The sequence below is a fragment of the Lepisosteus platostomus genome, chromosome 23 (genome assembly GCF_059453375.1).
Source record: "Lepisosteus platostomus isolate fLepPlt1 chromosome 23, fLepPlt1.hap1, whole genome shotgun sequence".
Taxonomy (NCBI): Eukaryota; Metazoa; Chordata; class Actinopteri; order Semionotiformes; family Lepisosteidae; genus Lepisosteus; species Lepisosteus platostomus.
Window position 1 is genome coordinate 6,549,393 of NC_142633.1, and position 24,306 is coordinate 6,573,698.

General features: G+C 53.6%; 1 protein-coding gene across 1 annotated transcript in view; it reads right to left on the minus strand.

Annotated features, from left to right (window-relative positions):
• The window catches only part of rimkla (ribosomal modification protein rimK like family member A), a 28,523-nt gene extending 7,637 nt beyond the window's left edge, over positions 1-20,886 (minus strand). Inside the window, exons 1-3 of the mRNA XM_088616909.1 lie at positions 20,109-20,886; positions 5,234-5,464; positions 3,920-4,006 (exon numbers count right to left, since the gene is read on the minus strand). Coding sequence (XP_088473035.1) covers positions 3,920-4,006; positions 5,234-5,464; positions 20,109-20,271 — 481 coding nt within the window. The 5' untranslated portion in view covers positions 20,272-20,886. The remainder of the gene's footprint in view (positions 1-3,919; positions 4,007-5,233; positions 5,465-20,108) is intronic.
• Positions 20,887-24,306: the final 3,420 nt, after the last annotated feature.

A 24,306-nucleotide genomic window follows, 5' to 3' on the forward strand; every position in this document is an offset into this window, starting at 1 on the left:
GCAGCAGATTCAACGGTATCGATTTTCGCGTGAAACACAGTTGCGGTTGAAATCGCACCCCCCCCCCCAACAAGCCGCAAATTGCAGGCCCAGCGCTCAACGGCGGGCTGCCAGCGGGCGGAAGGGAAGAAGCAGCTCAAAAACGCAAAGCTGTCATCGAGCGCTGGCTGGGGAGTTTGTGATTGCTGGGTGGGGTGAGGTTTTGATCCAGCTCAGACCGGGACTCGGAACTGTCTCCCCCTGAAATCAGGACTCGGCAAGGACAACCTGTGACGTGTCAGCAGAGGTCTGCTTTCTGCTTGCTGTGCGATCTGGAAAGTGTCCTACAGGCAGGTCATCGCCCCAGTAAGAAGAACTGCTCCCTGCTATGAACAGATGCAGTCCCCTCGCCGCCACAGTACAAACACACTGCATCATTCCACGTTAAAATCATTCATCTTCCAGAATGAAACAATTTTAGAGAGCTTTGCATCCCTTTGATAACAGCTTTATCCAATACAGGGTCATGGAGGAGTCAGAGCCTATCCTGGCAAGCAACAAGTGTAAGGCAGAGTCAGCCTACACAGGGTTCCAGTCCGCAGCAGAGCACACACACGGACACAAACAGGCACACACTCACACCTGGGCCAATCTTCCCTGAACCCAATTTATGAACCAGTACGTCTTTGGACTGCGAGAAGAAACCCAGGTGAACAGAGGGAGAACTCCACACCGACAGCGTTCCAGGCATAGAACCCACAACCACAGCAGTACTAGCCACTGTGTCACCGTGCTGCCCAAGAACATTAAAGAGTTGCATTAAATCTGTCTTTATAACTAGGAATGAGTTCCGTTTTCTCATTGGTAATTGCCCGGGTGTAAACGAGTCGTATGTAAAACCTGGGGTTCATTCTAAATTTAGGGAGACAGGCATCTGTCTGATGTGACATATTAAGAATAACTGAAAGGCAGGGATGACCTTGTTGAAAACAGCCACTGAGCCATGTGTGGAAAGGGCCTCGTCTGGGTTCTGAATCCTATGCAATGATCGCTTCTCATCACCCCTTCACGGCAGCACTAGAGTGGTCAGGGCGGGCTGTCAGACTGTGAACCTTCCTGAAAAAAGACAGAATTCCGGGATTCCGGGAGGATGCGCGCTCTGCGAGTCCCCCCTGGGTTCTCTCCAGAAAATGGCCTGCCCTTTTCGGAACAAATTAAAACTCGCTTCAGACCCTCGCTGGACTGCACTGGGACATCAGCTATCTCCTCCCCACTGATAGCTGATGTGTGGTGAGCGTTCTGGTGCACTATGGCTGCCGTCGCATCATCCAGGTGGGGCTGCACACTGGTGGTGGTGGAGGGGATCCCCATTACCTGTAAAGCGCTTTGAGTGGAGTGTCCAGAAAAGCGCTATATAAGTGTAAGCAATTATTATTATTATCCTGCATCCTCCACACGTATTGACTAACATCGGCTGTGAATACTTCACGAGGTGCAACGCTTCATGTTTCATACTGAACGAGCCCCTGGTGAGTCTGGTCTTGTAAGCTAGGATCTGAGAGGATGTGGAAGGCCTTAACCCTGCTCCCAGCTCCCAGCACTGGTGGGACCCTGTCCAGCAACCAGCTGGCTGGCTGGCTGGCTGGCTTCTTCAGCTGCGCTGATCAGGGCCCTGGCACAGAAAAACAGAGAACGCCAGGAGAACAAAAGCCTGTTGGCCTGTCTGCCTGCCAACAAACGGGGACAAGCCTGCACTGCCCTCAGATACCCACCCCAGGCGGTGACGGCCACACTGCACTCGAGGGGAAAGTGAGGACAGGGCCACAGCCTCCGCTGATGGGGGCATCAACACCGCGAACGGCAACTTCCACTATAAATAGCATCTTTATCACAGTCCTCGTTTCTCTCCGATAGTCCTCTACTGGCTCGTTCGAGCTGCGTGCTCACATTTGACTGGCGTGCGAACAGGCAGCCTCAGGGAGAGGACCTGGCGTCTCCTGCCACTGGGGATAACAAGTGTGCGCTTGTTGAGAAAAGCTGTCCGTTTGTTAAAACCACCGAGGCAGCCCGGCGCGCGCCGTTTAGAGAAAGGGCTTTTCATTACGCGCAGGGCATTGATCTCGGCCAGCGTCCAACAAAACGGCACTATCGGCGCCAGCCGGCATCTGCAGAGAGCCCTGCGTTGATCTGCGCCCGGTGCAGGCGGCTCTCTGTGACAACACTGCAGCCGCAGTGGGCAGCCGGCCTCAGGGCTGCATCGGCTATTGTCAGAGCTCATCAATAATCTGTCTCTGGAGATCGATCCCTTTCACTCCCAGGGGAACAGCAGGCCCCTGCCGCAGAGACGAATTCTGCCTGAAGATATGAAAAGCCTGGTGGACCAGGGCTCATCTGTTCCTCAGTTAGCTCTGCCAAGCAGGCTGTATAAGGCCTTTAATTCATTCTAGCAAAAGGATTAGATTTTTTGTTATAGGTCTCTTCAATTTATAAAGAGGCACTAATTCATCTAACCCCACTGACAAACACACATACTGTCCATCCACAATATTAGAAAATGCCTCAATTAGCAAAAGGGCCAACCTTAAGCAACAATCAGAGCTCCAACAAGGCAGTATCGATTCCATCCAATGTTCATAGCTGTCCGTAGAGAATGGGACCACAGAGCCAAAAGCCGTTTGCACCATGTGGGTAGCAGCTCCGTAGCTTCTTGTGGCCTAAATTGTACGTCCAGGTTTCGTTTTCCCTCAAGCACTGCCTGTCATCCTCAATGTTTGAACTGCCACATCAGCCGGGTCTGCTGTTGCCTTCAGCATGAGCAGTTATGCATCTTGTAAACTCACCCAAAACAGCCTTCTCTCTCAACAACAGCACACTGAGGAAAAGGTCTGGTGTGCTACTACTTTGCAGTTCTTAGGAATCATGGGATATACCATATCTTATATCTTATCTTATGCTGGGCTATTTCTGCAACTGTGGACAGGACGGGTCACTGGTTTACTGGTTTACACTGATAAACCAGTGCTCTTAATAATATAAAGCACCTATGTATTCCAGTGCAAACTCAAGGTGTCTTAAGAATTGCAGACATACTGAACAGTTCAATCATATTTTTAAGATTGTTTTGCTTGCATTACAAAAATCATTAACAGCTTTGGGTTCGCAGTCCTGGCCCCTCTGACCTCCGGTTCTTACTGCTATTTTTAATCACAAGCTCATTTAGCCCAAGTTTCTATTTGAGGACTTTCAGCTCATAAAAAGGTTAATGAGATTTGTAAGTGGTACAAACCCTGTGCCAATTTGTGAGTTTAAGAACTCCCCTCCTTAACATGCAAGGAAGTGTGAGCTGTAATATTGCACATAAGCAGGAGGAAAAGCGTTTAATTCATCACCAATTAAGAGCTCAACAGTCAGAAATAAGGGAGCAAACTTTTAAAAAAACAAGCAGAGAAGAAACTACACAAACGTTCTGTGTGCTGAAGCTATCAGAAATAACTAGAGTTTTTCTAAAACTCAGGACTGAATGCAGTTAAAAGTTATCAATTAGAGAAAACCTATTGCTCCCAGGATCTCAGCCAGCCATGTCCTGAGAAAAGCCAGGCTGCTGTGTTCAATCACAGCTGGGTGACTTGTTCCACACTCCCACAACCCTTTGTGCAAAGCGCCTGCTGTTTTTTTGGTTTTAATTGCACTTACACTTATGTCAATGGTCCACGTTCTGCTGTTTTTCTGGACAAAAACGTAAATTGGACCCGTGGGGAAAAGATAACCCAGAAGGGCAAGAGGCCGTGATGCCAGGATACTGTTGTGATCTGCAGAGCAGAGCGGGGTTTCTCACAGTGGGTAAATGAGCACTGCGGTGAGTGTAGCCTGGGGGATTTGGCGCAGTGGAGGAGGAGGTGGCCTGGCAGGGAGAGAGAGAGAGAGAGAAAGGACCACACACCTCTGTGCCCACGCGCGTTCTTCACCACTACGGGGTACCCCAGCGGCTCGGCCTCGTCAATCATCTTGCGGAAGTTGTCGTGGCCCCCTGCGCACACAAGAAGACAGGCCGTCAGCGCCCATCGCCCCTACATTTCGAGGAGCAAGGCACTCCGGGGGCTCGCTCACAAGCCTGGGAATATTCTACCACGGAAAGACACCGAGGACAATTCAGACGCTTATAGAAAACATGCTATATCCTGATGGGGAAAAGGATCAGCCACAATTAAGGATTTCAATAACTATGAACTAGACGACAGCACATCACAGTAACAGGTGAACATTAAGCTTTAATCGAATGCTCTTGGCTGAACAGCTGGGTACCTCACAAGCTGCTCTTCACAGACTGGGTTCACACCGGTGCAAAGGTGATGCCACCAGGGGCAACCTGCAGCTCTCCAGAGGTCTGCTGAGACCTGATCGGAGTGTCACTGGGACAGCTGCATGAAACTGTTACTTTGACTGGCTTTCCTGCAAGGTAAAAGCAAGTCACTGGGGGACTCGATGCCCCAGTGATCCAGCTGTCTGGGCTGTTGCAGTGAAGCAGTCGGCTGAATATCAAACCGAGGGAGAAGAAGTCTTGCATCTGTGAAGCAATCAGGAAGTAAAGCCTGATAACTGCACCTCTGCGCATCCTCCCACAGTTCTGATTACTCAGAACAAACTCCTGCAGCTGTCCTTCAGGGTTAAGTGTGAATCACCCCTGTCAGTGCCATTACATATCCCTCCCAGAAACCACCATCCAAACCACAGCATAAATAGGTCACGGAGGCTGCAAACTTCATTGCAGTATTAATCAGCGATTCTTAGTCCACTAGGATTTTCTGGAGTCGTATGTGTAGGCAGTCTCAGTAGTATGCACACAGCTGCAAGCCTGCCCCCTCAGTGCACTTTATCAAGATCACAGTCATGCGCTCTGCAAGCCCAGCACTGCTGCCAGACCCCGCTTACAGCACAGGAAAGGAACGGAGCTTTTTATTTATTACGCCAGGACGCGCTCCTCACTGTGGGAGAGGGTGTGATTGAAGACCTGCTGTCACGTGCGTATGCTGTGCAGGATATTCAGGGTAAAAGAAATCTAGAAGATTTCAAGTCACGAGTAGTGCACTTCACAGCAGTGCAATCAATTCCGTCATGTAGTGACCTCCAAGTCAAAACATTTAAGATGACGTGTTGGGATTTTGTTTTTTGGCGTTCCGTTACAAACAGCCACATACGCTCCAGTGCTATTTCAGGAAAAGAGCAGTGTCTGGGGCCAGGAGGGTTCTGGGCTCACCGTAGGAGAAGGTGTCGGGCAGGGGCACGCCGTGGCCCGCCAGTTCCTGGAAGGTCCAGAACTTGTTGACGCAGTTCAGGATGGCCTGGGGCCGGTTCACCAGCCGGCAGCCCAGCTTCTCCAGGTGACGCAGCACGGTGATGTCGCTGTCCGACTGCACCCAGGGGGTGGGCACCCGCACCACGGCCACCTGCGGGTACGAGGTCACCACCTCTTGCTCCACACGCAGCCCTGGAGAGAGAGAGAGAGAGAGAGAGAGAGAGAGAGAGAGAGAGAGAGAGAGAGAGAGAGGGACGGGGGCACGGTCAGTCTGTTTGCACTGGCAGGACAGGACCACAGGCGAGCCAGCGAGCTCCTGCCATTTTACGCTCTTGCACCAATACAGACTCGCTTGCTGCCTCCGATCCAGCATGTCCAGGCCAGGCAGCCCACAGAGATCCCCATCTCAGATACACGCCCGCAGGCTCCTTCCCCTGATGCTGCAAAGCCTGAGATCTGCCTTTTCACTGGTGCATTTCCCCCCCAACACAATCAGTCTCTTTTAATTGCACGGAAAAGAGCTTTTCAGCATTTTCAGCCCGTGTAGGGAATGCAAGGTAATTACTGGCCCGTCTCTGGCAGCAGCCTGCTATCCAGAATGATGACCCACCACTTTTTTTTTTGCTAGCGTTCCAGCTAATAACGTGGAATTTAACCCTCACTGTCACTGGCTCAGCACATTCCCGTTGGCACTGCATGACAAATGCACGGATCCGATTAGATGACCGTTCGGCACCTTTCCACATCCGTGCTTCCACACTGAAAGCATTTGACGTTCTGCCAATAGAGTCATTTAATGATTGTGATGAGCTGCAGCGCCAAATCCCCTGGCTGGTTTTTTTTTTTGTCGAATTAATATTCACGGCCTCAGTGTCCGATTTCGTTGTGAAAGCTTTGGATTCAGGAAGCGCATGTTGTTCAGCTATCCCCGGTCTCCCCGCTCCACATCGGCCCGGAGCGCCGCTCTGGAAACCTCTCCTCAGCCAGCTCGCGCTGCTCCGGAATCTGGTCTCCGTCCAAGCGGAGTTCGCTCCGCTCTGGAGTCCCGATAGTCTCTTCGGCTGCGCCGTCTCGGCCTGCCACAGGTCCGTTGAGGATAATGAACTCCAGAGCACCACTCATTGCTAAGTTATGACGTATTCGCTGCCCTCAGTAACTCCAAACAGACCTTGTCTGCTGCTGAGGAAGGGAACAGAGCTTCGCCACAGAAAAGATGACCAAGCACAGTGTTCTCTGGGTTCCAGGGGCCCAGTGTACAGGCTGGCAGTGGTGCCTCTGCCCCAGGGCCCAGTGTACAGGCTGGCAGTGGTGCCTCTGCCCCAGGGCCCTGTGGACAGGCTGGCAGTGGTGCCTCTGCCCCAGGGCCCTGTGGACAGGCTGGCAGTGGTGCCTCTGCCCCAGGGCCCTGTGGACAGGCTGGCAGTGGTGCCTCTGCCCCAGGGCCCTGTGTACAGGCTGGCAGTGGTGCCCCAGTGCCCTGTGTACAGGCTGGCAGTGGTGCCTCTGCCCCAGGGCCCTGTGTACAGGCTGGAAGTGGTGCACTGTGCCCCAGGGCCCTGTGTACAGGCTGGCAGTGGTGCCTCTGCCCCAGGGCCCTGTGTACAGGCTGGCAGTGGTGCCTCTGCCCCAGGGCCCTGTGTACAGGTTGGCAGTGGTGCCTCTGCCCCAGGGCCCTGTGTACAGGCTGGCAGTGGTGCCTCTGCCCCAGGACTGTGTTAGATGCCGTCAGTGCTGCTGCGCCGCACACTGGAGAACGAGCCAGTGGATTGGACAGAACAGACACAACACTCCCTCAGCATCAGGCTGAATGAAAGGAGATTCTGTCTTTCCACATCTGCTTAACGGCACTTCGCTTTGCTGTGGACAGCCCGACTGGACTGGAGAGCTGGGCAAAACTGGGTGCCACGGGGTATCTTGGCAATTCCAGGGGATAGGTGATGAAACGTACAAGAAAGTGAGGACAATGAAACAGCAATTAAACAGTTGAAAATCTGCTTAATTAATTTTAATTCTTAATTACTCCTAGCCAGCGGTTTTAAAAATATAATGGTTGTGCAAGTCCTTAATTCGTTTTTTTGTAAGAAAAAAGGTTGGTGTTATCTTTGTTCTGTGCAATTCCACCTTTTCAATAGTCTGTGCCAATTTTCTTTGACTCACCAAACAACAATGTATGAACATGTTTTCCAGAGTGAATTATTTTCAACAAAGACAGGTTCGAACACCTGCAGCATCAGACAGCCTGGCAGCGAGGCCATGTAGCAACTCTGTGAGGGTGCCTCTGGGCACAGGAGAGAGGTTCAAGTCCCGCGCAAAGTGTTCAAGACCAAAACGACAACAACGAGGGTTTTATGCAATTAGGCTGTCAGAAATGTAAAAATCCTTGTTCTTGTGCCTTAATGGTCACCACATTTGAACACACCGATGGGCCCTGTGTCCTAAAGGGCAACACTGGCTACTTCATTAGCTTGGCTGGCCTACTGCAGGTTTTACCTTAATCACAGACATCAAACCCCAGTAGGACAGCCTGCAGGTGCTGCTTTGGAGCTGGTACCTGTGCCAGCCTCGACAGGTGCCCAAGCTGCCACAGCGCCTCACAGACTCCCTGTTCCTCTGGGACATCAGCCAAGACACCCTCTGTACTCCAACCCCGGCGATCTCTCAAGTCAAGCTCCCACCCTGGAACTACGATCCCCCCCCGGACATACCAAGAGGGGCAATAGAGCTTCCGATTCTCACAGCTGTGTCTTTCTAGGATAATGAGCCGAGAAAATCACAAGATCTCAGTGAGAAGCACAATGGCTGACACCCAGAACCGTGAACCATTAACTGGCCCCCTGAACCACTTCTCCTGTGGCGTGATGTAGGGTGCACGTTTTTCGTTGTTTGGGCTATATTAAGTTATTAATTTGAGAGACCAAGATTGGAACAGATATGGGGGGGGGCAGATGACAAGATAAGTAACGATTTCCGATTTCTTAGATGAAAATAACCATCTGGAAAACGTCAGCAGTCCCAGTCGCCTGCTGTGCCAGCAGGGGATCTGCGTGCAGAGGGGCACGTGCGCAGCTCTCCCATAACCAGGCTCCGCCGGCTGCATTCTCACAAGCACGGGCTGGCTTTCATGCACGTCTTCTTCCATATCTGCTAGGGTCTCGGGTTCGATTCCCAGGGTGCTGTCTGTGTGGGGTTCGCATGTTCTCCCCTGGTTTACATGGTTGTCCTCCGGGTGAAACGGCCTCTGGGGAAACTGGCCCTGATGCGAGTGTGTGTGTTTGTGGCCCTGTGTGCCCTGTGACGAACTGGCGTCCAGCCCAGGGTGTATCCTGCCTTGTGCTCCTGAATTAGAAGAAGCAGTTGAAAAATGGATATACACAACCCTGGCTGAAATGTTGACATTGCCCAGTTTTAAGCTGCCTTTGACAGAATGTTATTCGGATAGAACCTCTAATCTCTGATCCCAGATCAGACCTTTCAAAACAAGGTCTGGCCCTCCTCAGCTCTGGAGCAGCACTCTATTGTTATGATTTCTACATGGCTCCTACTTCCTCTCGTCTATTGTTTCTCTCCCCATAGCCAGTAAGCCGGGGGTGCGATTCTCATCCGTGTCCAGAGCAGCGCGCGCGTTTGGGCTTGAGGTCACAGCCGAAGAATGGCTGGAATGTGCCGTGTCAGTCGGCATCCAAAATAACCACCCAGCCAGGCCCCAATATCACTGCATTTTCTCACAAAACATTTTCACCCATCTGGAGAACTGCTGTCGAAACGGCAAACGACTCAAAGAATCTATAACACAGAACTTGTAAACCCTGCGCGTCAGTATAATCCAGGACCCTTAGATCATCCCAGTAAAGCGAGACCTGTGCTAGATCCAAATGCACAGGCCTTTCCTGGCCCGAAGATATTAGATTCTTGAACCTTTTAACACACATCTGGTTTTTAAATCACGTGACTTACTCGAGATGAAAGCAGGAAAAATATTTTAAAGCTTTTGTTTGGAGAAGGCTCTCCAGCCTCTCTCTGCAAGTCTATTACAACACAAAGACCTGCCCGACAGCTGCAGTCTGCTGCTGCCTGGCTCCTGCAATTAACAGGCGTGATCAATAAGCGAGAACAAAATGCTGAATTTAATTGAGAAACCAGAAGCACGGGGTCAGTCGTCAGGGCTCCACTGAGTTCTCCTCGAAGATGGCGATGTGGGGGACGACAAAGGACAGAGCCACATCTGAGAGGACGGGGGTCAGGGTGGGTCTGTGCTGTTGTCTTGAGGCCAACTGGGAGAGCGCGAGGAGCCCCAGGAAGAAACTGGGAGATCCTTCCAGTCCGGAGACAATCAAACACGTTCCGCACGGATCACCGAGCCACGGACAGTCCAGGAAACGAAAAAAAAAAGCGAACGTCTACTCTAACATCCTGCATTTCAGACAAGCAGCTCTACAGATATGTGGAGTCGAGACCTCTTGCCTTCAGAGAGAACAGGCTTTAACTCTTGAATGTCTGCCTGGCGCAGGACCTTCTGACAACAGACCGGAACAAACCAGACACCGTTTTAACTGAATGGCTTTTGCAGGGTGGGAGGAAACTGAAGCACCCGTAGGGACTGCACGCAAACACGAGGGGAACGTGCAGACTCCACACAGAATGTTCCCCAGCCCACACTACCATAACACCTTCAGGTTAAAACGTTTGAAGGAAACAGCATGACAAGTCAAGACTTTTCTGCCCACAAACCAGAGGTACCCTGTCCTATTTCAAGGGCTCAGCAGTCTGTGGTGAATTGAGTAGGTTTTACAACCTCCTCCTGCTATGAGGAAATCTCCCCCAGTCTGCCCGAGTGTGCACTATACTCGTTATTTATGACACACCAGAGAGGTGCAATTCAGAGGATTCGATTAGTCATCAGTGATGAATGGATGCAAATACCAAGAAACAACATTGCAACATCAGAGCAGGTCTGTCTCTGGAGCCTGCGCCCATCTTAATCACACCAAGTGGAATGCTAACCAGAGCTCTGAAAGGACCTGCGCAGGCGTACCCTGTCTCAGGAGATGGACAGGAGAGTGCGCTGGTGACGAGAGCGGACACTCACAGGGTGTGGGCCAGCGCAGCGGAGTTCGGACGAGACAATCACACTTTCCATCGAGCACCTGTACCCCTGAGGCTGAAATACCGCGTCTCTATTTCCAGCTGCTCTCTCTTCTTCTCCAGCAACGAGGCAAGGTATTAAACCAGCGAGATCTCAGCTCGGAATGGAGCCCGTGTAAATCTCAGGTGTCAAGGCCCTGGGATTCGGAGAGCTCCTTCTCCCTGAAAAAGCTCACGAGATCCGGGGAGATCTCATTCCAGCGCCGGGCCCGGCACGAAACCCCTGCCCACAGCACACGGATCACGGGCGCCGTGTCCGGCTGGCACTTGAGCCGCCCGAGCTTGATGCGGGTGAGATTCCCCCTTCCGGATCAGGGTGCGCAGCCGCTGAGCCGGAGACGCTGCACCCCGATTCCAGGTCCTGACACTTCCGCGGCCCCAGGCTCACTCCTGTGGCGCCCCAGCCAAACCCGCTGGCAGCCTTACGATGCGCCAGGAGCAGGGCCGCAGGGGTGTGGCTGCGCGGGTGTTTCTGGGGACCACACGCCTGGAGAGTCACCTCGATTCCTGCGCCCAACTTGGCTGTCTCCGAGACACCGATAGAAGGTCATTTCACACTCTTCTGCAGAGGGCTCGAGCCCCACAGCAACGGCTAAACCGTGTATCGAGCCCAGAGGAAAAACACTGATTGATCAGAAAACAGAGCATTTAAGCCTCGCTGAACCATGATCATGCCCGATTCAGGAACAAGGCTATTTAACCACTGTGCTGAGCACTGATGCAGACAGCGCACACCCAACACACATACAGCACAAACAGCACACAGCAGCAGCACACAACCAGCAGCACACACACACAGCAGCAGCAACAGCACACAACCAGCAGCACACACACACAGCAGCAGCAGCAGCAGCAGCACACAACCAGCAGCACGCACACACACAGCAGCAGCAGCACACAACCAGCAGCACGCACACACACAGCAGCAGCAGCAGCACATAACCAGACACACACACACACAGCAGCAGCAGCAGCACACAACCAGACAGACACACACACACACAGCAGGCTGACGCGCACTGCCGGGCTGCGCCAGAGCCTCGCACTGCGGCAGCGCGGTAACCCGAGACCCCCGCCCGCAGCCCTGCGCTGTTTCTGTGAGACACTCCGTCCTCCCGGCACCACTCCCGCCCCCTCCGCTTCCTTCCGAAACTAAAACCACGCCGTCCCCGTGTTCCACGTGGGGCCTTCATCAACTCGCGAGTTCTCGCCGGTGCGTTCGGAGTCACAAATGTTATTCGTTTTAAACGACATATAAGTGCGTGCGACGCCGGTTACGGTCTCCCGCAATCAAAGAAAATCAAATGAGTCGGCCGCTGCGCTAACAGAATTAGGCTGTGGCGCGGGCTCCTCTGCCCCAGCTGCCCCCGCGGAGGGGGGGCTGCGGTCTGGGAGCACAGCGGTGTAGACTCGGCGGCCGGAGTCTCGGGGGGGGGCAGGAGTACGTGCCCAAACAAACCGACACGCAGGAGCACGCAGCGCGAGAAGGGGCTGGACAGACACAGATGACATCATCACCCCCCCCCCCGCCGCCCCAACCTCTCCACGTGGCTCCCGCTCAGTCTCTGGACACCCCTTCCTCGGAGAGCAGGGGCCCCGCAGCACGCTGACCCCTCACCCCCCCATCCCAGCCTGCAGTGCGAGCTGAACGGGCTCAAAATGGACGCCCCTGCCGGCCAGCTCCTCGCATCAGTATCCGCTTTGCCAGCGGCTGAGCGCGGTTCTCTCTCTTTTACATGCTGGGGAATCGATGCGACTTTTCTCTGAAGCCGCTCTCCCGTCAGCGTCGCGTTCAATAAGACCCGGACCGCCGATAAAAACCACGCGGACCCGGCTTGTTCGGTGTCTTCTTTCACAGCCCGGCTGTGTTCCACCCTCCCACAACCCTTTGTGCAAAGACGTGCCCCCCCCCCCCCCCGCGGTTTCCAGTTTTAAAAAAGCGGTTTCCTCTGAGACTCCCCCCGCTGTCCCTCGGTTCACGCTGACCCCGGGATAGTCCCCGTTCTCCAAACGTCTCCCCGGCGTGAGAGGGCGACCGCGCGTTTCAAACCCGCACTCATGACGTCGCCCCAGCCCGCGGGCCCTGGAGGAGCCGCCTGCTTCTCATCCCAGCCGAGCTCTGCTCCTCCAGCGCTAACGCGGGGCTGAGCTGCAGTGCTTTTGTGTTTAGACTGCTGTTTAACGTGTTTCCGTGGCTAGTCCCCAGTGCCAAAAACAAGTTAACCGTTTCCAAGAGCTTCAGCGCACAGAGCTTTAGAGTTCCTCTCTGCACTTGTCATTATTTCGCAGCTCTTTTTATTTAAACTAGCATGAATGCTGAACAGACACAGACGGGAATTCGCGTGTCAGACGTGAGCGTTTTGTCCTGCTACAGAGGACCACTGGTTCGATTTCAGGCAGCGGACCTGAATGAGGGCAGTTCTGAGCTGCCCTCATTGCCATGGGGTAAATACCAACATTCTGGCTGTTTCAAACCGAGGAGGAAGACTTCCTGACAGAAATCTGAAGGCCGCTAGCCTGCTATGAAGAAGGCAGCGTTCCTCTAGGGGCCAGAGCCGGGAATCGCGGCCTGTTTCTGTCGCACCCGATCAAGAACAACCGGCTAGGTCCCTCCCTGGCACCCTGGCACCCTGGCACAAGCTCGCAGCGCGGCCCTGCGCTCTTCCTGCGCGGCCTTCCCGGTCTTCAACTCTCGACAGATTTATGTGAGAGGAAGAAAGGCCAACGACAGAAGTCGTCTGCATCAAGCGCTCTCTCCCCACCTCCCTGCTGGAGGAGCGAGCCCTGCAGGCCCTGGCAAACTGTGCAGCTGGTATTCCCAGCCTTGTCCCAGCCCGCTGGGCTGCGGGGAGGCTGGGGGACACGGACTGGTGGTCATCTCGTGCAACCAGTCAGGCCACAGAAATGGGGTGTAACCTGGCCTAATTCCCCCCTGGCCTTTACCCATCATGGCCTCCTAATAATCACCCTCTCTGAACTGGCTTCACCACTCTGCTCTCCTCCCCGCTGAGAGCTGGTGGGTGAGGAGCATACTGGTGCATCATCCAGGTGGGGCTGCACACTGGTGGTGGTGGAGGGGATCCCCATTACCTATCGTTTAGGAGGATTTACTGGTCTAGAGATCTGCATGGAGTACTGGCACACAGAAGGACATGATGGAAGACATTTAGTATTTTTTTAGAATTGTATAATGTTAGCATGCCCAGTTGACCTTGGACCCCTAGAGGTTTCTTTTCTCCTTTTTGGTCCCTCTCCTCAGTTGTCTTCTGGCCTTTTCCCTTTCTGTCTTGCAATGTCACAAACTATCACGCAGCTTTGTAAAGCGCCTTGGGGCAACCTCGTTGTGAAAGGCGCTATATAAAAATAAATTGAATTGAATTGGATGACCTGTAGACCGCTTCGAGAAGAGAGTCCAGAACAGCGCTACAGAAGTGTAAGGATTAAAAGCCAGCGCTTTGCGGTTTTGGCCTCCCGTTCCTCTCTGCGCTCGGAGGATTCGGGAGGTGAAACCCCCTGCTCTGCCCGCCAGTGCCCCCCCCCTCCTGCCCGGCTCAGGTCAGGGGCCAGGGGTCTCTCCGCAGGTGCAGCTCCGGCCAGGATCGCTGAAGAGTCTGCTGCCGAGAGTGGGAAGCCTGTATTTGCCTACCCAGCCACAGCTTCCTGGCGCCCGGAGACTCCTTGGCAAACACATCGGAAAGGCCTTTGCTGGCTTAGGATCTTAACGCAGGCGTGCAGGTGATCTCTGACAAATCCCAACAGCGCACCACAGCATGTTTCTCACTGCTGCTCGCCTTACAGCGCCAGACATGTACCGGCGTCCCTCTCTGCGTTAACAAAGACACATCAGATCTCAGCCAGCTCACCCGGAACCACGACTGCTGCTCACCAGGAGAGATCGGGGGCCGGCATGCACCAGGAGGTCAGGGGCGCCCTGCACGGTGTCCGTTATAACAAACTCCACTGCAGATGAAGGCTGCCAGTGCTTCTGCTTCTGGAAGCACAGACCTTTCCTGAAGCTCGTCCAGCAGGCGCAAGCCCGCCCACTGCTGTCTAATCCTCCGCCAGCTCTGTCCAGAGAGTCCGCTGCCTGCTAATCTGAGATGTCAGAGCGCATTTGAACCAGGTCTGTGGAGATTAAGGCTGGAGGCGCAACCCAGCTGTGCCACTAGATTAAACACTTCAGACATCTGCCTCCGTCGTCGGTGTCTGTACTGTATTTGCCCTTCCTGCACTGTTAGTTTCTACTCTTCCACCCAGAACACACTGCAAGAGACTGGCAGGAGCTTCGCAGTACCGGGGACCAGAATAGGGGGTTTTCACAGCAAAAGAGCCCCGAACAGGTTCACCTTAGCCACTTACAGAACGAAATATGATGCTTTTTAGTCGTGACTTTGAATAACTAAATCAAATATGAGGCCATAAGCAAAGGCCAAATCAAGAGATCAGCTGGATCGTAAAACTGCACAGTAAGGACAGTAAGGGGGTCTGGCAGGGCCTGCAGCAGATTCCAGACTGTGAGGAAGGAAATAACTCTTGATGATGACCCAGAGCTCCCAGACAAACTGAATAAGTTCCATGGTAGATCTGAGGTGCAGCATTGCCTTCAGTAAAATGTCAGTGTACCTCTTGTGCCTTCTTCCTCTCCCCTGATCATCTGGGAACACGCAAACAAAATGGCAGGCAAGCTGGGGGCCCTAGATCATATTTCTACTTTAAGAATCCCATGCAGGTCGGCTGCTGCCCATTCTCACTAACGTCTTTGACGCGTCACTACAACAGTCTAGGGTTCCTGCTTGTTTAAAAGCCTGCTGGTCTCATCCCCGCATCAAAGACACTGAAGGCAACATGGCTAAATAGTCACCGGCCAGCGTGTAAATATCTGTCCAACATTAAGCTGGAATTGCACCAGTTTGCTTACAGGGCGAGCAGGTGTGCTGAGGACACAGTCTCTCTGTGCCTCTACTCCATCTCACAGCACTTGAAGCTTCAAGCATGTATGCATAGGTCATTTATAGATTACAAACTGGCCTTTCTTATAATGGAACAAGTAATAGGTTTATTCCATGCTGAAAAAAAGAAGAAAGAGAACAGAACGTTTCGGCCGTGGAGCCTTCTTCAGGTGTCACACCTGAAGAAGGCTCCACGGCCGAAACGTTGTGTTCTCTTTCTTCTTTTTTTCAGCATGGAATAAACCTATTACTTGTTCCTTTGCAGCCTACGCATGCTGACGCAGCTACCCACCTGAACTACTTTCTTATAATGGTCCAGCAGATCCTCAGAAGAGAAGATCTATTTTGTTGCGGATCTCTATGAGCCAGGATCACCGGGAGAGGCAGGAAGCACCAAGAACACAAACTGTAGGGGTGTAACCCCGGCATCCTGGCCAAATTTCCCATTGGCCCTTACCAATCATGGCTTCCTAAAAACCCCCATCTATGAATTGGCTTCATTACTCTGCTCTCCTCCCCACTGATAGCTGATGTGTGGGGAGTGTACTGGCGCACTATGGCTGCCGTTGCATCATCCAGGTGGGGCTGCACATTGGTGGTGGTGGAGGGGATCCCCATTACCTGTAAAGCGCTTTGAGTGGAGTGTCCAGAAAAGCGCTATATAAGTGTAAGCAATTATTATTATTATTATTATAAACTGGAAGTTGGAGAAGAGGGCGCTCGTGTAACTTTGAATCGGACTGATCCTACTGGGAACACAGCACAGAGCTCAAGGATGTCCTGGGCAGTCTTATTTTGCCAACGACTCCTGTTTCGTACAAAAGCTCAAACTAGTTTGCAATTCGCATTAACACCCACATGTTCTGAAAAGATTATTTTAAGTCTTATGACAAAGAAAGGTTTTCAGCACACACCCTAATAAAATATTTGCCTGTGCTGAAATACATTATACTTAAAGGCTCGAGGTTTTAATTTTTTTTTCCCATTTTAACTCCGGTCTTTTAAACAAAAATGAACAGTAATTAGCAGCCATGAACATTCACTGTAATTAATGATCAGTACTTGTTTCCCAAAGGATGTAGATTTTTCAATCTCAGCCTCTGAGTATGAAGAGATGATCTAATTGTATTCCAACTTCCCACCAGCGTTCCCAAATGTCATATTTATGTATTTGTTGAATGTGTTCAAAGTGGGGGAAAAAGAATTATTTATTTAATTTAAATTTGTATCTGGATGCAAATTAAGAGAAAACGACTTGCTTAGCGTGCGATTCGTATTCCACACATCACTGCGTTTGTGATCAGCGCAGATGACACTTTGTGCCTCTAAAGCTGCGAAGAAATTAGTCAGCACATTGTTCTCTTAGGTCCATGCAAGAATAAAAGCCCACTTGTGCAAAAATACAGTGCAGGCCACATTAGGAAGCAGTAACCGTATAGCGAGGCTTTTACATGCTCAGGAATGAGAAAACCGACAGATCTGTGGCTAACCCAGGCAGCAGGCTGCTGTGTCACTAATCCCCTTCGTCACAAGGGACGAAACAATCTCATTTGTGAAGGGAAGGCCTGTTTCGTCTCCTGTTCAAAATAAACCTGCTGGGCATGTTCACAGCTGTAATTCACACTTCATTTCGTGTGGCACATCAATCCAACCTAATGGCTGGTAAGTCCCTTGCACATTTTTTTGTCTGTACCCCAAATATAAAAAGGCTGCTGACGTTTTTTTTCCCTGAGCAACCCGCTATCCGTGTGCCGTGATCCATGAAGGATCAGCAGCACTGTTACTGTGTGGGGCTTTGTCTGCTGCAGTGTCTCGCGTGGTTTGGACTGTGTTCGCCTGCACCTCTCTTTGGACTCCCTGGCTAGCCCCAGCACCGCTCCTGCCTGTGTGCGTGTCTCCTCGGCTCTCGGGCCTGCTCCCTTCTCCCAGAGTGTGTGATCCCTGCTCCCTCCGGACTCGGCCACACACAGCTCTGGGCGATTCCCTGTGTGCTGTTTGCCGGCTCCCCAGCTCCACCGCCTGTTCGCCCAGCAGCTGGGATCTCTTCTCTCCCTGCTCGCACCCTGGGTCCCCACCTCAGGCGCACGTCATAACAATTTACTCATATCGGTGTCCTTCGGCTCAGATAGACATCGGTCTCAATTTTAGGTACACGATGTTTACGCACGATTCATTCCAGCGTCGAGCACATTGACTCCTCGCCCCCTAGTGATGATGCTAGAGTCAGGGTCCCGGGATCGTGGGCTTGCCTGTTGGTGGCCCCCTGTTAAAACCCACACCGGCACTCCCACTAACACCACAGCACAGGCCGCCGAACAGACTCCCCTTCAGGCGCAAGGCCGGTCGCACAGCAGAGAAGGGTTTGCAGGCTACTGGGGAGAAGCCCAAGCCATCCCATCACAGCACTGTACCCAACACAAGGCTCCATTGCAGAGGGCGTCAGTGGCCCCACAATAAAAAGATCATTTAAAGCTAGCATAGGCTCTCCCCTGGCCAGCAGCTCCAATGAGCTTGCAGACAACAGAAACTCCATGCCCATGGCCACATGCACTCTTGAAGGTGTGCACACAGCACGGATAATCACAGTTAAAGCGTTATTTCTTTTGCCCACGGTGTCATCTCCAGATTGTCATTCCAAGCGATCATTCCTGAAAACGCACTGCAGCGCCCCCCCACGAGCGAGCTCCCCCAGCACCCACAAACAGGACCTAACCTGCAGCACCAGCTCAATCTCAACAGGGCAACCTGGACCCCAGCGCACCAACGCCAGTTCATGGCACAGTGTTTTAGGACCGCAAGCAAAAGCCCTGCACAGATTTCAATGGGACTTTAAACTGCCTGTGAGAATCCTTTGTATCTGCACGGCTGCCCTCTTCCCCACCAGTCCCGGTGGACTGAATTCACACACCTGAGCAACGCAACGAGGGAGGGATGCTGGTGTGGCCCAGAACGGCGCTGAGCAACCCGAATGAGAATCGGAGACGTCCAGCCTGCTCGCTGATCTGCAGTGCAGCCTGAAGCCGCAGTGGGGACAGGGTTCGATCAACCCCCCCCCCCCACACACACACACCGCACAATCAGGGCTGTTTCACAACTGCGCTGCGCCCCGCTGAGATTCCCCGCGCCCACCCCGCAGCCTGATCGCACACCCGCACGTCCTCGCGGCTGCCTCACACACGCGGAATGATCACTAACCAGCTGGCGCCCGATTTCCAGCCCAGCCCCTCTCAGACTGAGGCCTGCAGCCTAAGACGCGGGTGAAGGAAACGAACGCGAGTGGATTCGCGGGGCTCTGGCGGGTCTTACAGACCCCAGATGAGGCAGCTGTTATCGAGATCAAGCTAACGGTCCAGACGCTCGTGTAGGATTCAGTCCTGAGAGCATCGCAAACACACAAAAACCCAGGCGGGCTTCTAGATGTCAAAGACTGCTGCTCTGTCCCCCGATACCCTGGTCTGGACAACAACTCTTGCAGTAACTGGGAGTCTGGCAGGCGGGGTATTTAAGAACAGCCACAGCACTGCAGTGGCACCCAGCTGGTGACACCCCCCTGCACATGGGGGTGCCCCCACACTCAGCCCCCTTGGGTCTGGGAACGAGGAAGCCCAGGACTGTGAAGGTCACGGCACACCGCTGGGAGCAATGCAGTAAACCAGCAGCATGGTGTCCAGGGGCAGTGTGGAGGTGGGGGTGGTGTAGAGAGGCGTGCCCAGTCCGGGGTGGGCGAGCCCTGGAGCTGATAAGGAGGTCTGTGGAGGCTGGGAGACGGGCAGGACCCTCAGTGTCCTGCTTCCCACTAGCTCAGGGATCCCAGCGCTCGCTCTGCTCCACCTGGAGAGGAGCCGGGAGTCGGGAGGGGGGGGGTGGGGCTGTTATCAGAGGAAAACAGAGCTGCAGTCCAGTCTGGGTTGGGCAGAACCAGTAAGATCCAGACTCCGGTTGAAAGAGGAGCAGAGGAACGATGCTTTATTCATGAAGGCAGGCTGGTGGGGGGGGGGAGGGGTCCCTTTCAAATGCACAGCAGCTCCTGCTGGAAGCGGAGCCCTGGATACCTTGCGCATGTGGTCAACAGGAGCCCATTATCGCTTTCACGCGTGGTCGTGTTCCCGAGAAACACCGCCGATGGCTTCCAGCCGTACTGCAGGGGGGCCGCTGCGATCAAGCCTGCGGCAGCCGGCCAGCCGCGCACACAGCCCGCCCGTCCCACACGCTTCGGTCTCGTTTATGTCACAAGACACAATGACCGAGCCGCGTCACCGCAAATCCCTCTTCTCCCCGGTCATTAATCTTTTTACCCGCCACTCTGTCGCCGGGGCGCAAACGACATTGAAACCGACTGGACCGGAGATGCTGGAGAGCGACGCAAAGACCCCGAAGCCCACCCACCCCCACCCCGGGTCCGGTGTCCGCAGGGGGTCGAGGAGAGGGCTGCTGCTGCCCGTCTTTTGTGTGTCCGAGTGCCCGCTGCCCGCCGCCCTGGCCCTCCCCCGTCCTCCATCCCCGAGCGCCGATACTGCGGCCACCGGACCAGCGCACGCAGGCTGGCCGCCGAGACAAAGCCGGACACGGGGCGGCTCGATGCCGTGACATTTAAAAGCATCCCCCACCAACATCACCACCACCACCACCACCCCCCTCTCCCTCCCGGCCACAGGCAGGACAAACAATAACCACTGTGCGCGCCGGTGACCCGCACCGGCCGCCCCCCGCCCCCCGCATCCGCGCCCCGGGCGCCCCCAGCCTACCCAGCTGTCCGTCGGTGATGGTCAGCACGATCTGGTCCATGAGCAGCGAGCGGAACTCCACCTCCTCCTCGGCGCAGCGCTGCTTCAGCGCCCGCAGGATCTGGACCTGCGGGTACTCCTGGCTGATGCGCCGGTCCGTCACGAACCACACCCGGGAGCACATGGCGGCGGGGGCACCTCCGGGGCTCGGGGAGCGCTGAGCGGGTCGCGGGGCGGGCGGGATCCGGGGTCGGGGGGCGCCGGGAATGCCCCCGGGGCGGGAGCAGCACAAGGGGCGGCGGCGGCGGCGGCGGGCTGCGGGCTCAACGCGCCCGGGGCGACGGGGTGCGAAGCGAGCGGTCAGGCTCCTCTGCTCGGCTCGGTCCGCCGTGTGTCCCGGTCAGTCCGGTCCAGGATCCCGCCGCAGGGCAGTGCGAGCCGTCGGTCTGAACCCCCGCGGGGCAGGGAGCCTGGGCTGCCGTGCCGGACCCGAGCCGCCGCGGTGCCGCCGCTCTCAGGGCAGACAAAGCCTGGACGTGCCGCCCGTCGGGGGCCCCTCACAAAATCATGGACGTGTCGGGCAAACCGGCAGCCTCCCCCAGGCTCCGAAAAAGCAAGAAAATGGAGGCTGATGTGGACGCTAACGAATCCTTCCCTCCGTGCCTGAGCTGCCTGCTTTCCGCGGGTCTCGGTGCTGAAATCCAAAAAAAAAAATGATGCCCGTTTGCCGCGGCTCCTGCGCTTTTCTTTCAGGCGCGCTCTCGGTTTACTACATCCCCCCCTCCCGCCGGCCCACAACACTCATGAATATCCAATAGGGGGCGTTGCTCCGGCCCGGCCTGGGCCAATCGGAACCCACACACACGGGGTCCGCAAGCCCCCCGCTCGACCAATCGCGATAATGAAGGCCGCGGGGGCTCGCGCAGCGCCCGGAGCCAATGGCTGGGCGAGGACGCCGGCCGGGGGGAGTGAAGCGCGGCGGGGACGCGCGGCTTCTGTGTGTCAGTGTGTCACGAGAGAATGGAGGAAGAGGCGGAGGGGGGGGGGCTGATAGTCGCGGGGCCGCGCATCGCCCGAACCGGTTCAGACCGGGTGCGGGGAGATGGCGAGTAACTCCGCCTCTGCTTGTGCTGAAATGACAGAAATAAAGAGGCGCTCGATCTGTCAGGAAGTCTGAGTCTCGCAATTGTAGTGGTTTTTTTTGGGAGGGGGGGGGGGGATGCCGTGAGCGTGTGTGTCCTGCAAAAAGAAAGGGAAAAAAAAGACCGAAAGCATCTGGTCTGGTTCTGCAACTTTGCCGCTTTCGACAGCACTGCGGCCGCCGGACCTGCTCGGATGTAATCCGCCATTCAGCGTGTAAAAAAAAAAAAGAAAAAATCTACCGCAGACAATGAACTCCATGTTTTGTGTGTGTGTGTGTTTAATATTGAAGCCGCGGATCTGAAATCCCGTGCGCTGTGATTATTAAACGTTTGTAAATGTATCGGTAACACACGGGTCTCCCCTTCGCTGCAGAGAGGTGGCGAGGACCGGATGTGCGGAGTGAGGCTAAAATGTCCGCACAGTTTGGGGTAAATGGCTTCGCAATAAAGGCATTGGCAGACCGGCCATCGCACGTGTGGGTCAAGCGGCCGGGGAGCGCCGCTGCCGGGCCCGGACCGGACCGGCGGCCCGACCCAGCCCGGCTCCGCGCCCTCAAGCTGCGGGCGGTGTTAGGGTTCAAACCGCCCCTCGGCGTCCCCGACTCCCAGGTCGTTTTTCTGTTCAGCATGGAATAAACCTTCACCTGTTCCCCTACAGCCTGCAGATGCTGATGCAGCTCCCTGTTTGAACTTCTTCAATGTATGATAATACTTTCCGTTATATGCCACAGACCCCTTTGTATTAGATTAGTATTTAAAACTTCATAAAACAAAATACAGTGGTGAAATTTTGTTGGGGAAAAGCACCCATACTTTTTCGATTCCTTATTTGCATATGGTAATAGATTTGGGTAAAACATTTGCCTTCCTACTGGGCTACCCCAGCGAGTTTGTGCTTTGTCTGTGATGGATTCAAAAATGTAACATGTCACAGATGCCTAAATGTGTCTTCTTGTTTTATCTACTGCAACAAATTAGTAATGATAAGAAGAACCCTTATTTTGGCGTCATTAAGTAGCATTATCTTAAATCACAGTGCAATTAAAATACAGCAAAAATATCAAACACGGCCGGACGAAATACATCAATGCATCATTTTTTTGTGTTGTAAAGCCAGTTTAAATAGGAGATCTTTATGACGAGATCCGAAAGCTGACAGAGACTCAGAAGTCCTGATCTAGGAGGGAGGCTCAGGATGAGGGACTGTGTTTGTTTGCTGGGGAGTCAGAGCTGTGGCAGCTGTGATTTGCAAGGACACTGCAGGAGTCACGTCTGGAGGAAACAGAGCCAGCTACCAGCCTCTCCTCGCCGAGTCCTGACAGAGCTGATCGCGCGCTGCTCCTGAGATGGAAGACAGGCCCTCTCAGACGTGTGATTCAAGACTTGCACTACGTTTGAAAGCCAACGCTAATGTTTTCATCTTTACACAAAACTCGGTTTTTAATTCCATCCGTAGCTGTTTTTTAGGCCATTTGATCTTTTGCTGTGGAGAATCTAGTAATGTGATCTCAGTTTCATCACAGCTCAGTTACAAAAATTTAGGACGCTGACTAACTGTACCGGCGATAGCTGAATGGGAGTCTGTGAACTGGCAGAATAGACAGTCTTTGCCTGTGGATACTTCGACACAACAGCTCCCCCACACTCTCAAGGTTCAGTCTGATATGCTATGGGCGTCACTCCCATCCTTGAGGGGGTGCTCCAGACTAGTCTGGTTCTACCACGGCAGCCTATCACGCCACTCCCAGCTGTCCGTCAGGCCGGTTGTCGTAGAAACGCAGTCGGAGAGGAAGTTCGTTTCACCTGTGGACGATCACCACCTCCTCCTGTCTCCAGGTGAAGCAGGCTGCTTAAGGTCTGACCAAGCAGAGCTCTGTGCTCTTATTAGAAAAGTTCACTCCAAGTCCTTACTTCTGTATTCCTAGTCCCCTGTCCTGCGTTCTGTTTTGGTTTCTCGACCCTGCTGTGTCTTTAACCTCATCTCTCAGATATATGGAGTGGTGGCTCTGTGGCTAAAGATCTGCGCCTGTAACTGGAAGGTTGCCGGTTCAAATCCCATGGCTGGCAGAAGAATCCTATGCTGTTGGGCCCCTGAGTAAGGCCCTTAACCCCAACTGCTCCGGGGGTGCCATATAATGGCTGACCCTGTGCTCTGACCCCAAGCTTCTCTCCCTGTCTGTGTCTCCATGGAGAAAGCTGGGGTATGTGAAAAGATGAATTCCTAATGCAAGAAATTGTATAGGGCTAATAAAGAAACATTAACATTATTCCCTTCCTACTTTGAACAGGGATTTTCTTGAGCTACAAACCTTCTGCTTTTTGTCTACCTTGGCTTGTGTGTTTCCCCTTTGTGCTTTGGCTTCACGTCACCTGGCTTGGACCCTGCCTACCACAGCTGCACTTGCCTACCAGTTTCCTCTCACACCTGGCTGCCTGCTGTTTCCTGTTCAGTCTGGCCCCACACCTGGGTCCCTTGCATGACCCTTGGTGGTACTGAGGGTACCTCAGTATCAAGCAGTGGTACCTTACAATGGGTTGAATTTGCAAATAAGATCACTTTATTGGCCATATACTATTTCTTGTTTTAGGAAATTGTCTTTTCACATACCCCAGCTTGCTCTCCATGAGACACACAGACAGGGAGAGAGAAGCTTGGAGTCAGAGCACAGGGTCAGCCATTTATACAGTGCCCCTGAAGCAGTTGGCGTTTAGGGCCTTGCTCAGGGGCCCAACAGAGTAGGATTACTCTGCCGGCCACGGGATACGAACCAGCAACCTTCCAGCCACAGGCGCAGATCCTTAGCCACAGAGCTACCACCCTGCCCTACTGCTACACACATGAGCATTAACGACCTGAAGTGAAGTGAGGCTTGAAACCAATGGGTTTGCTCATTTCAATTACTTACTCAGCTGGTATTGTTCATCTTTGATATTAGGATATTAGCTAGAACAAGCAAAGGTAGAAGGAACAGAAAGACTGTTCACAATTACAGTCTGTATCTCTGCTCATACTCTCGCTCTGTTATACTGAGATGGTATTGAGCTGCTTCAAGTGTTTATCTACCAAGGTTGTGGCA